Consider the following 14,007-nt stretch of genomic DNA (forward strand, 5'->3'; position numbering starts at 1 on the left):
TTTGAACAAGTTCTATGAGCACTCTAAGCCTCAGTTTCCCAAGTGAAGAAATGAAAAGAATATTATCTACCTCAAGGGACAGTTGTGAGAACCTAATGGAAGCCCCTTTGTTGAGTGTGTAGCATGGTGTCTAGCATGTGTCCATGGACAGAACACAGCAGTGGTTAGCCAGTATTATTACAGAGTGATAAAAGTCTTTTTCACAAGTAATTGATGAAACACTTTGACTTGTATCAGCAAATACAAATAAAACATCTCCACAACTCATAACCCTACATACAAAACCAAGCCTTTAAAAATCATCTGTAATGTGCCAACTATACAACTACTTCATGGTAAACTCAACATTGTGACTCCATTTGCAGTTTCTTAAGGTTGAATCTGTTTTGAATTCCCTTTATCCACGAAGATTCCTTCGTCTCCTGCTGACCCATACCTCCAGGTAACACTCCCAGACAGCCTTGTCACTGAGCCTTAAAAGATAAGCAAGCTGCCAGGCGTGGTGGTACACACTTGTAATCCCAGTAAACAGGGAGCTGAGACAGGAGGATGGTGGGTTCAAGGCCAGCCTCAGCAACTAGAGAGACCCTGTTTTAAAATAAAAGATAAAAAGGACCAGGGGTATAGCTTGGAGGTTGAATGTCCCTGGCTTTTATCTCTAGTACTAAAAAAAATTTTTTTAAAGGTAAGCAAACTCATTGAAATTTTGGCATCATTTGTGCTAATTGGTCAGTGGGATTTGACATCTCCCAGTCTTGCTTAGGCTTCATTGTTCTAAATGGCTATGTATCTAAATGAATTAATGTAGCTGCCAGAAAACCTAATATATAAGCAGAGAGTAATGTGAAACCAAGTCTTTCATACATTTCTGCAACCTAAACATACAGTCTGCTGCAGAAATGTTTAAAATTCATACCGTGAATAGCTAATTAAAAGTATAAAATGCTTTCTCTCCTCCTCTGTTCATATGAATAAATCTTTTGGGGAAAGACAGAGTTCACAAGCTCAGAGGCCCTCAAGAGTCAGGCAAGATGCAAAAAAAAAAAGAAAGAAAGAAAGAAAGAAAGAAAGAAAGAAAGAAAGAAAGAAAGAAAGAAAGAAAGAAAGAAAGAAAGATACAAGCACATCTAAGAAAATCTCAGTGGAAGTGAGATGGTAAATGCCCGGGGGCACAATGAGGACCAGCGGAGATGGGGCAAGCTGAGCGTCCCACACTGCATCGAGGCAGCACCCCTGTCTAGAGCCACCAGAATTTCTGAGGTTTCAAGTTAATCCAGAAATGGGGATTTACTGATGTCTGAAAATTAGCAGCTAGTTTCTGTTTCTCAATTGTAAAAGGCAAAACAAAGCATGCCTAAGAGGCAAAATAAGGTCTTAGGATGACCTTCTCGTATCCTCTGCTATGACATTCTTCGACAATTGAAGTGGCAGTCTTAATGTGATACCTAAGACCTCACATGAGTTCATTAACTTTACCTTCACAGCCATCCTTTGAAATGGGCACTAGTAATCTCATCCCATTCCACAAGTAAGGAAATCAAGGCAAATCAACCCTCTCTTTGTTCTGCTACTGTTGGGCAAGTCTGATGGTTTAACCCAGATATGTGGCATCTAGAGTCCAGTATTAACCACATTCTGACACTTCCTCTCAGGACAAAATAGTTTGGACTTTTCCCTCCATGTGGAACAAAAAACTTTGTCTTTACCCTCTGATTCAAAGTTGTTTGTTTTTTCCTATGTGAGCATTTCAAACCAAATAGTCGTTGAGCCTCAACTACATATAAAACCCTGTTTTATGTGCTGTAACACATTTGATTTTATCTTCATTAATCTAATGTGTGGAATATGATTTTAGAACGAGGGTAATACTGTTGAAATGGCTTCATCTGGAAATGCATCCGTTTGCAAACAGATTGGCATATTATCCACAAATATAAACATTGACAAAAAAATCAGGCATCAGTTGATGGCTGTTGCCATAATGATTCATTGGCACAAGAGAAATGCTACATGGTGAGAGGTGCCAAAGCTGTTTGACACATTTCAGTGGAGTTCATTACACACCCGAAACGGAACCAATTTTACTCAACAGTGACTTTGACATTTACAGAAAAATGAAACGGAGGCTTAGAAATGAAGACTTCATGTGAAATCCCTACCAAAATTTTAAAACTGGTTCTATCCTTATGTCACCGCTTCTAGAAGAGCCACCATGTCCTATAGACACATTCTTATATAAAGCAGAAGTTGAACAGTTTAAAATAAAGGTTCTTGGTTAATCAGCAAATTGTTTTGAGGGAATTTAATTGGCTATACCACTCTTAGATTCAATAACATATATATTTTTAAAGACTTCCTTGTAAGAAGGTGTATTTCCCTTTGGCTTCACTTGGTTTAACTAATCCCTATATACTCTTCTGTTTGTTTAATTTGCTAGATTTTAATGTAGTGAACATGAGCCTCATCTTCATTGCATGAAGAGTGTGAGTAGAGAACTTCAGGCTCAGGGTTGAGTGTAACAGGGTCAGGAGAAATGGTAAGCAGTCATTAATAACCAGCTATCTTCTACTTCATTAGTTATATAACACAAGAAAATGTACAAAAAGTTAACATGGGATTTATGATCCATATGCTAAAAAAAGTTCTAGCCTATGAGTTATGATGACTACAGGGAAATTATTCAATGGGTCAGGATGACTTAAGTGCACACGGTATTTATAGAAATGTTTTCTGTGAGTGGGTGGGTAGGTGGGCGGCGTCAGGCAGAGCACTATGCTATAGTCTCTACGAGCACCACCATTCACTGGAAAAAACAATTTCATAATAGATTTTAAAACACTCTTTGATTGTGGACAGCAGTAGAAGTATATTAATAACAGCTTTACTGAATGCTTACTGTGATTTCAATGCCAAAGTTGAGGCTCTGCATACCAAAGAACAAGTATCCTCAGTTTAATTTGGAATCCTAGATAACATTATACTAACACTGCTCTCATTAGAATTAATCAAGAACACTAGAACAAATGTATGCCAAGTCTGAATTCTAAAACTTTAACATAATTATATTGCTTTCAAATATGTCTAATATTTACTTATTTGTTTGCCTGTAAATAGTGTAATGGAATCAGTACCTCAAAACCAGATAATAGAGTCAAGTCATCCAAACTGTTATCAAACATAAGTCACTGGAGAAGCAACTCAATCAATGGAGAAATTTTCCAATTAGCATATTAATTATTTGTGAACGAAAGGTGATTTCAAAGTACTCTAGGGGACTGGAAGAGACACATTGTAGTTTGTCTTCTGATTCTATATATCCTGTGAAATATTTTTATACTCTTAACTTCCAATAATCCAGGGGAAAAGGTTTTGCTAATTAAAGAAAAACATCAGTCCGGCTTCTGCCTGAATTATCACATATTCTAAATTGGTAGAAGCTGGATTAATGAGGTTCAAGCTCCTTCTAAATGAAATACATTGAATAAAACGCGGACTTGAGTAAGTACTCTCTTGGAGAGTAAGTCTACATGCACACTGGCTGCCAGGCAAGTGAATTTTCAAAGCATGCAATAACAATGTCATATGAGCCTTGCCCTGCTATCCATAAACATCTTAATAAGCTTCTACATATCTCTAAAATAAGGCTTCTGCCAAGATTCCAACTATCTCTCTAGATCAACCATATCTGCATATCAAATTTCAGAGCATACAAGTGACTGTCTATAATAAATAGGAAACTCTCCGCAAAAAAAAAAAAACAGATCTCAACAAAAAAAGAAAATGAACAGTAGAGACATAGACTTGCTAGTCTATTATTAGACTGTAATTCGGCAGTTGAATTTGAGTTTTTATAGAGTTGTTTATGTTTCTAACTGATTTGCTTTTAATGCCAAGAGAGAATGCAAAGGAGGAATGAGGAGAACAAAATAGTATATTCACTTTCCTTGCTTTTCCCCTTCCCACTATCTAAATTTCTGGTTTTTCCCCAATTGAATTACCATGTCCATTTATTTATTTATTTATTTATTTATTTATTTATGTACTGGAGAGTGAACCCAGGGGCATTCTACCTCTAATTATGGCCTTAGGCCTTTTTATTTATTTTTTTTTAAAACAGAATTTCACTAGTTTGCTGGGTCTCACTAAGTTGCTGAGTCTGGTCTTGAACCTGCCATCCACCTGTTTCAGCCTCCAAGTACTGGTATTACAGGCATGCACCACCATGCCCAGCTTATTTTAAAATTCAGTGTCTATGCATGTTCATTTGGTTGTCCCTCCAGTTTACTTTCAGGCATCTACAATGAGCCACCCCATCTGATTACTGCTTGCCTGGATTCCTTCTACATTTTGACCAATCAGAAGTCAACAGTTTCCCACATTCCTCGAAATGGTGCCATTCAGCACCTTGAATCCTAATTTTTTGTCTGGAGATTTTTGGGGACTTTTTTAAGGGAGGGGTCTCGCATTAAAAGAAATGCTTAAACTGGGCATCGTGGTTCACACCTGTAGTCCAGGTATTTGGAAAACTGAGACAGGAGGACTGTAAATTCAATGCCAGCCTCAGCAACTTAGCAAAACCCTCAGAAACTTAGAAAGACCCTGTTTCAGAATAAAAATAAATAGGACTAGGGTTGTAGCTCAGAGGTAGAAAGTTTTTGGGTTCAATCCCCAGTACAAAACAAAACACAAAATTTTAAAGTCTTATGCTTAAAGTATATTCATTTTCTTTTCACTTCATGTTTTAGATTAAGTGAAATCTAAAATATATATACCATTCATTGAGTTATATTAAATTCTTATCTGATATACCAGGCGAATCAGGTCAGCATGTTAATTACCAGCATTTGTACAAATGCAAAATGACTAAGTTGAGCTAGTTCTGATTTTTCTTCATCTGAATAAAGATGATTTTTTAAAATTCTAACATAATAAATGGAAAGAGAAAATGAGAGATTCTATGAACGGGTTGGTCCTCTAGTGAATTCCCCTTTTTGCCATGTTCTTCTCCTTCATGAAGGCCGTGATGACAGAAACTGGGTATCTCTGCCTTTTCTGTTTCTGTATCTGTATTACTACCATTAAGCATTGGATTGAAGTTCACACAAAGGAAAACAATTAGCAAATGAATTTATTCTGATTTTCAAGTGCTTCTACTCTTTAATTCAAAAAGAATTTTGACTTGTTTGGAGATATTTTCTGAACAATAAATAAGCATTTAGGCCTAAGAGAGAACTCAGCTGTGGTCTGCAGACTCTTGCAATGTGTTATAGATGGAGTCTCTACTTGCAATAAGAAAAATAATAATAGTCATCATAATGAAATAATAAGCACTACGTACCAATACTTTTCCAAGCACCAGGCACTGTTCTGAGTGCTTTGTGGGTAATATCCCTTCTAAATCCTTATAACACCGTGAGGTAGATACTACAATTATCATCATTTACAGAAGAAACTGAGGTGGAGTGAGATTGCTTTTTCCCAATTTCATAGAGACTAAATTGAAGAGCTTAGATTTAAACCCAGGCACTCTGACTCCATGGAGCTTAACCACCATGCAATCCTACCTACTAAGAAGCATTAAATGAGATTGCTAAGTTATATGTTCAACAGTTTAATGGTTTTTTTGGGGGGTACTAGGGATGAAACTCGGGGGCATTTTACATCTGAGCGACACCCCCGGCTTTATTTTGTATTCTTTATTTTGGAAAAGGGTCTCACTGAGTTGCAAAGGACCTCACTAAGTAGCTGAGGCTGTCCTCCTCCAATAGCAATCCTCCTGTCTCAGACTCCCGAATGCTGGGATTACAAGCGTGCGCCACCACGCCCGGCTTCGTGGTTGTTTTTAAGTCATGGAATAGCACACGCAAATCTATCCTTTTAAAAAGCTAATATCAGAAATGAGTGGATCACAGTATTCCGTTTTGCATATTGAGGTTTTAACAAGGCCTCACCCTGTCAAACTGATACAAGAAGAACTGGATTATAGCAAAACTCGATGTTATAGCATACGTAGAAACACTGCTTAAATTTGCATCACTTTAAAAGCTCATTACCAACTAAGCTAAAAATGAAATGCTTGACATTTTGGTATCTGCGATATTAAAAAGAACTAATATTTAATATTCAACTGGCAACAGCTTGTGGAGTTTGCATACAACACCCACAGGGATCGATTTTTCTTTCAAATGGCCTTTAGGAGTCAGCCTTTTAAGCAGCTGACACCTCCATTCTCTGCATCCCTCTTTCCTGCCAGCACTGCGGGGCACACAAGGTTCGGCAGCCGATGTGCCATTCTTCACTCCAGGATTTGTCTTTGCAAATAATAGAGAATGCGGGAAATTAAGAAAAATGTAATTTTTTCCCTGAACCCCCTTTCATGTAATCTCTACTTCTAAAAACAAATCGATGTCTGCTGAGGCCTTTTCTCCATATGCCCTCTCAGTCCCCTCTACCCAGCACCCACGAGGAGGGAGAAGAATCATCGCCCCTAATTGATGATCAGTCATTCCACACCTGTACCAAGGCCACGTAACGACAAGTGTGCTGTTGCCTGGCATCTTTCCAGCATCACTAATTGTCACAGGCCTCATTTACTCACCTGTGGAATTTTCAACTTTCCCAGCCTGCTGTCAAGAAGATGCATAATAATGGAATGAAGGTTTTAAAATGCTGAAGACCATGAAATATTGCACTTACCATCCAACAGAAAGCCTTCACTAAGCCACTTGCTAGGTGGTTATAATTACTCATTACTGGGGGTATAAAAAAAATTTTAAAGGACGGTTACATATACATTTATGGGTCGGATAATAGGAATCAAGTGAACCAATCTTTTCTTATCTAGAGAAAGAATAAAGAAAACCTGTTTCTTTACTTGTGTGGTTGAGAGTGAACATACCATTCCAACTACTTTTATGTGTTCATTACAAATCACCTCCTTCTAGTTCTTATTGTTCTTAGGGTTTTTTGTTTTTTTTTAGAAAATAAACTTGAATCAAATAGTAAGATAAGGAAGTAGTTCATTAGCGTTTTTCCTTTAATTTAAGAAATGTGGAAAAGTTTAGGAAGGCGCTACATGCCTAGCCTACTTAAAGCATAAGCTGGTAAACCAAGGCAGAACATCTTTGCCAAGCAGGCTGGCTCCAAGCTTTGAAATGGCAGGTTGTAAATTCATTGCCCACATGTATAACATCTGACTTCTCTGAAAATCTTGCCACCCATGGTCCTTGCTGTGGTTCCAAGACATGTTTAATGGGCCAGAGAAAATTACATAGAGCCCGTTGGGCCAATTTTAATATTTGTGCTTAATGGCTTCTGATACATGTGATGAAAATCTTAAGAATTCCTAAAGAAATATGAACAGAATGGATGGTTTAATTTTTTTTTTCAAAACTGGCGATTGAAGCTACATCCCCAGTCCTACAGCCCTATTATTTATTCTTTATTTTGAAACAGTGTCTTACTAAGTTATGAAGGGCCTCACTAAGTAGCTGGGGCTGGCCATGAACCTGTGATCCTCCTGTCTCAGCCTTCCAAGGACTGGGATTACAAGCGGGCACCACCGCACCCAACTTTAATTCTTACAGGCTATTAAATACCATAGGTTGTTAAATTCCGTAGGTTAACTGAGCCACCCTATAGCATAAGTAAGTCTCATGAGGAAAGAGTTTTCTGATTAAGTTTGGAGAGTGATGGATTAAATATAGGGTTATAGCTGGCGTGGTGGTGCACGCCTGTAATACCAGTACTTTAGGGGACTGAGAGAGGAGGATCACAGGTTCATGGCCAGCCTCAGCAACTTACAGAGACACCTAGCAATTTAATGAGACCCTGTTTCAAAATAAAAATTTAAAATTCGGGCTGTAGCTCAGAGGTAAAATGCCCCTAGGTTCAACACTATATATATGGCTTCAGAAACTTCAGTATGCTAATCTGTATTCTAAAAAGAAGGCGTATGGTCTTTTCCAACCTTATTTGACCCAGACTGTTCATCATAGCACGTCTCCGCAGCCAAGAGCCTGCAGAATAGCTTCCGCCTTGCCTCATGCCTGGCACATCACAGGTGCTCAGCCCATCCTTGCAAAATTTCAACATTATCCGCTTTCAATTGAATTTAAATTGTCTGCGATATTCTTTGCCTTAGATTCGTTCATGAGGATAAATATGCAAATAGAATCAGAAACACAAACTCGTTTCTTCTAACCAGATCTCAGCCCACATATTCCAAGGTAAAAGAGTAGTGAAATAATCCATTCTGGCATGTTGACCTATAGCAACGCTATTACTTAAAATAGGATTTTTAAGTGAGAGCAAAGGAGAAGGCAGACAGCCGCTTCCTGCCGCCGCCGCCACGTGCCTTCCACTTAGCATATATCTAAAAGACCGTTTTCCTCATTTCAAAATTGATAGCCAACTTTTTATCTGTTGTTTTGCTATTCAAATTTTTTGTCCTCTTTTTCCAGCCTATTTGCTCTAACACTGAATTTTAAGCGTCTCTAAAAATGCTTGATATGTTATTATTCTTTCCAGATATCCTCTGAGAGCCAAGGAAGAGAGGAGGAATGAGGGTGGATCCGGCGCAGTGAAGGGGCGCGTCGAGGAGCGGGGACTCGCCCGGCCCCGCGGTGCCACCAGCATGAGAACTTACCGCTACTTCCTGCTGCTCTTCTGGGTCGGTCAGCCCTACCCCACTCTGTCAACGCCGCTCTCTAAGAGGACTAGTGGCTTCCCCGCCAAGAGGAGGGCCCTGGAGCTCTCTGGGAACGGCAGGCATGAGCTGAACCGTTCGAAAAGGAGCTGGATGTGGAACCAATTTTTTCTCCTGGAAGAATACACGGGATCGGATTATCAGTATGTGGGCAAGGTAGGACTCCTTTGGGCGCTTTCCCATTCTTGGTTTAAAAGCCTGAAGAAGTTACTTCTCACAAATAGATGGGGAGAATGTAGTCCCTGGGATAGTAAAAAAAAAAAAAATTGTTGCTCATCTGGTAAGACTTTTTTTTTTTCTCTCCACTTGAGTACTTTTGGGAAGACTGTGGCAAAAAGCAGTGTAACAAAGAAAGAAAAATTCTGCGGTGGAAAATGAAACGCCTACAACCATCCGCATGGGATTATCCTAAATCCTTTAATTTTTACTTTAGCTTGAAAAATGGGGTCCAGCTATTCTATAAAGTAGGATGCATTAAAAATAAGAATAGATCGATTATGCTGTTTAAAAAAAAAAAAGGAAGGTTCTTTTTTCTCATTCTGAAAGCAAACTTTCTGAGCTCTAGTCCTTTGGCCAGGTTCAAATTAACTATTTCGTAACTCTGCTACTGAGGGCGCCCTCCCTTCTCTGAGCAAATGAAGCCTTTTGTTCGTGAAACCTGGCACTGTGGGTTAGATTTGGTGGCTGCTGCGGCTGTAGCTGCTCTCTGGTCTTCTCTCAGATAATTGGCAAGAAGGAGGCATTTGAAATTCTATGATTTAATTGTAGAAAGCTTGACAAAAGAGAAAAGTGGTTATGTAAAGGTGCTCTTTCTAAACAGCATCAGACTGTTTTATTGACTCTAGAAAGTAGAGTGAGGCTGCCTGGCTTATTATGGCCTTTCCAGATTCCCCAGCTGAGTCAGAGAAGGAGCCTGATCCCACTGTCATCGGAGTGTCACGGAAACTGTACCAGCAGCTACTCCTTGGTGCAGAATATCTGCATGCTGCAAAGTTGGGGGAAAAAAGCTCTGGGCTACGAGTTTGTACGTTTAAATTCTGCGTTTCATAAGGTGATAACGGATAAGAAAAACCTTCACCTCGCAGCCCTTACATAAACAAACCAAGAATGAAACAGTCAAACAAACAAAAAAAAGATAACAAAATGTCTTTGTTTACGTTCCCAACTATGACTTGAAAATGCCTATATTAGGATCTCATGCAAATAACATAAATTTAGCAGATTCCGGGGGCTGCATGCTCCCACTTCAATCCATGATGAAATATCCCTGAATTAACGGTGTGCAAATATTCTCTTTAAGTATTTACTATTATGAGTGAAGGGAAGCCGACCATGCTCAGGCTGAGGTAGCCAGGCAGTGTTCCAGAGAAGTGAATTATTAATGTCGAATAAGGTACAATAGGGAGTATTCGGGGAGGGGGCGGACATCGCCACAAATCTCCCAAGGATCAAGCCAAGTATTTGGTATGAAATTTGAATAGGGCTGCATTCAAAGGGTGATGGTTATTTTAAAAAAAAATCTTTGAAGCACCTTTTACAACACAAATAGCATTATTGGCAAAGAATATTAAATTTTTGAGAAGTGCTTTGTCAAAATGATTGACCCCTTCCCCTGCTTTATTCCCTCTCTACTTTTTATCTCAAATTGCAATGCCGCGTTTTATCAGTCATATCACTGATTCTTGAATGAAGTCCAAGATATGTCAGGATACTAGAAGCACCAGTGGATAACACCACCTAAGAATCCGTTTTCAATCACAGTTGTGAGAGGTAAAATTGCCACGGGGAAAAGCCACATGCTGGAGCCTCGAGCAGATCCAAACAGGCATTGCTGTGCTGTCTAGGGCCAGTTACGTGACCCAGGGCACGGGGGTGGGGGGGTGTTGTTTTGATCTTTTTGGTACTGGAGATTGAACCCAGGGGCATTCTACCTCCCAGCTACACCCCCAGCCCCATTTTATATTTTATTTTGAAACAGGGTCTCACTAAGTTGCTAAGAGTCTCCCTAAGTTGCTGAGATGGGCCTTGAACCTGTGATCCTCCTGCCTCAGCTTCCCAAGTATGGGATTACAGGCCTGTGCCACCATGCCTGGCAGGGAGGGTTGTTAACCTTTCAGGCTTCAGTTTCTTCAGCTAGAAAATGCATGCTCCAAGGCCTACCAGTAGAGTTACAGGGTAGTTTAAGTGAGACCGTTACTAGTGCCTAACACACAGTAGGTGTATAAAGAAGTTATTCTTGTTGGTAAATAGTCCATTAAATGTGCTCTGTTAAATCTATGTGCAATGCATGAGTGCAAGACTGATTTTCATAGAAGTAAAAAGGGCTCATTAACAAAGCTCAGTGGGTGAAAAATAGAAAGGACAGTGGCAAAATCTCTTCACAACCACAGCTTCAACCAGACCCACTGGACTTGGATATGTTCTTGGCATCTAGATAGATTCTCCTTCCTCCTCATCATCTGCCTTTCCCCATTGCCCCTTCCTCTCCTCCTTGAAGTTCTAACACATGAGAAAGGATTCGCTGAGGGGAAAAGTCAAGGGCAATAATTGAAGTTGTCATAGGTGTCAGCATTGCTAAGTGAGGTGTGTATAAAAGGTGTTCCTGAACTGGCGATGTAGATTTTTTCCCAAATCCATCTCTGAAGTTTTGTGATATCAATAGACAAATGTATCGGGCACAGTGGGGCATACCTGTAATCCCCGGTACTTGGGAGGCTCTGACAAGAGGATGGTAGATTGGAGACCAGCCTCAGCATTTAGCAAGAGCCTCAACAATGCTGTGACACCCTGTTTCAAAACTTTAAATTTTCCAAAAGGGGCTGGGGATAGAGTTGTTAGGTAAACTACCCATGATTTCAATCCCCCATATTTTTTTCTTTCTTTTTTCTTTTTTTTTTGGTGGTATTGGGCTTCCTGGAAGCCCTTCTACCTCAGGGCTACACTCCCAGACCTATTTTATATTTTTATTTGGAAACAGGGTCTCTTAAACCAGCGAGGCTGGCTCCAAACCAGCGCGATCCTCCTGTCTTCGCCTCCCAAGCGCGGGGATTACAAGCGTGCGCCACCACGCCCGGCTCAATCCCCCATATTTTTTTTTCTTTTTTTTTTCATTTCTTTTTTTTTTTAATTTTATTTTATTGGTGCACTGTATTCATACATCATAGTGGGATACAAACTTTTGTAGACATACATGCACACATCGCCCAGTCAGCCCCCACCCGATCCCCACCCCATTCTCTCCCCATCCCTCCTTCCCATGCTTGGCTTAGTGGTTGACATCTAGTATTATAGCAATTTATCCAAAATTAAAAATGATAATCTCACATAACAGTTTCATTTGTCTGATACCAAGCGTTTGATGATTTAAAGATAGCATTTCAATATTTCTTTTTGCTTTCTTTCTTACTAGAGCATATTTTTTTGTTTTTTTAGGTGAAACTATCATATATTTATATATTTATTTTTCAGAAAAAAATCTATCCTAATATGGAATATGAATTCTAGATACCCAAAACGATCTTGAAAAAGAACAAAGCTAGCAGATATATATTTTCTGATTTCAAACCATATAAAGCTACAATAATTGAAACAGTGTAGTACTGTTCTAAAGGCAGATATATAGACCATTGGAGTTAAATACAAGCCTAGAGCTAAATTCTTCCCTATATTGTCAAGTTATTTTTGACAAGGTTTCCACGAACATTTGGTGGTGGAAATAATAATCTTTTAACTAAATATTGTTGAAAAATAATAATTACATGGAAAAGAATAAAATTGGACCTTTACCTAATCCCATATACAAGTATTAACTCAAAATAGATAAAAGACCTAAATATAAATCTTAAGACTATAAACTTTTAGGAGAAAATCTGGGTCATAAAACCTCACAACATTGAAATTGGCAGTGATTTCTTGGATATGATTTCAATGGCACAGGCAACAGAAGAATATACAAACTCCCTAAAAAATAAAAGAAAATATTGTATATCCAAAGACAATGTAAACAGAGTTAAAAGTTACTAATAGAATTGGATAAAATATTTCCAAATGCTATATCTGAAGGTATATTAATATTCCAACTAGAAATCCTAAAAATTAACAACAATAAAGGCAAACAGTACAACTTAGAGATAGGTAAAAGACTAACATAAATAATGAATCTCCACAGATAACCAATCTTAGTTGTCTGTTGGATGGACACTCTTGTTTCTCTGGTTCTGGTGAGTGTTACCTATTTCTTCTTTGTAGTTAATCTCTTTGAGTATTTTCTCTAGTGCTGGTTTTGAAGACATAAATTCCTTCAGTTTCTGTTTGTCATGGAAGCTTCTTATTTCTCCATCTAATTTGATAGAAAGTTTTGCTGGATAGGAAATTTTTGGCTGGAAGTTGTTTTCTTTCAGAGTTTGGAATATGTTACTCCAAGCCCTTCTGGCTCTCATGACTTGGTTTGGGAAGTCTGGAGTGATTCTAATTGGTTTGCCTCTGAATGTCAGTTGGCCCTTTGTTTTTGTTGCCTTTAAGATTCTCTGCTTGGCTTCCACATTGGTCATTTTGACAATTATATGGCGTGGGGATCCTCTTCTCCGATCCTGTCTAAAAGGAGTTCTATAAGTTTCCTGGATCTGTGTATCAACCTCTTGCTCTATATTTGGAAAATTTTCTGCTATTACTTCCTTGAAGAGATTGTTGATCCCTTTGGTATCACTTTCTTTTCCCTCCTCTATTCCAATTATTCTTAGGTTAGCTCTCTTAAGATGGGCCCATATTTCTTCAATGTCAGATTCCTGCTGTTGGATATTTTTTTCTAGATTAGAAACTATGCATTCATTTTTGGATTGCTCATCTTCTAAGAGCGAGATTCTGTTCTCCATGTGGTCTAATCGGTTGTTTGTGCTTTGAATTGAGGCCTTTACTTCATTAATTGCATCCTTTATCTCTTTTTGACTCTCTCTGAGTTCTTTTCGAAGCACCTCTATTATTTCTACAGTTATTTTCCTGATTTGATCTTCTAGAAATCTCTGATTTTCTGTTTTATCAGGTTCTGATGTTGTGGGGTTGTGCACATTCATTACTCCATTGTTATTCCTCTTTCCCATGATTTCGGAGGTTTGTGCCTTCTCTGGGTTCTTCCCTTGGGTCACTATGGCTTCACTTAAGGTGCTCTGGATCTCGAGTCTGTATTATCTCAGACCCCACTACTCCTTTACTGGGTTGTATCACAGAGTCTCCGACCCAGGGAGTCGATAGAGGCTGCTTTAAACTATGGGGGGTGCCAGGTTGCACGTTCTCCTATGGTGTGA

At 38.9% G+C, this 14,007-nt stretch overlaps 1 protein-coding gene across 1 annotated transcript in view; it reads left to right on the plus strand.

The window, feature by feature from the left end:
* Window positions 1-8,635: 8,635 nt before the first annotated feature.
* Window positions 8,636-14,007, plus strand: part of LOC308263226 (cadherin-6) — a gene marked incomplete at both ends in the record, with an annotated part of 61,730 nt that continues 56,358 nt past the window's right edge. The window contains one exon of the mRNA XM_080696139.1: window positions 8,636-8,863. Coding sequence (XP_080552265.1) covers window positions 8,636-8,863 — 228 coding nt within the window. The remainder of the gene's footprint in view (window positions 8,864-14,007) is intronic.

This window comes from Muscardinus avellanarius, assembly GCF_963383645.1.
Source record: "Muscardinus avellanarius genome assembly, chromosome: 1".
Classification (NCBI taxonomy): Eukaryota; Metazoa; Chordata; class Mammalia; order Rodentia; family Gliridae; genus Muscardinus; species Muscardinus avellanarius.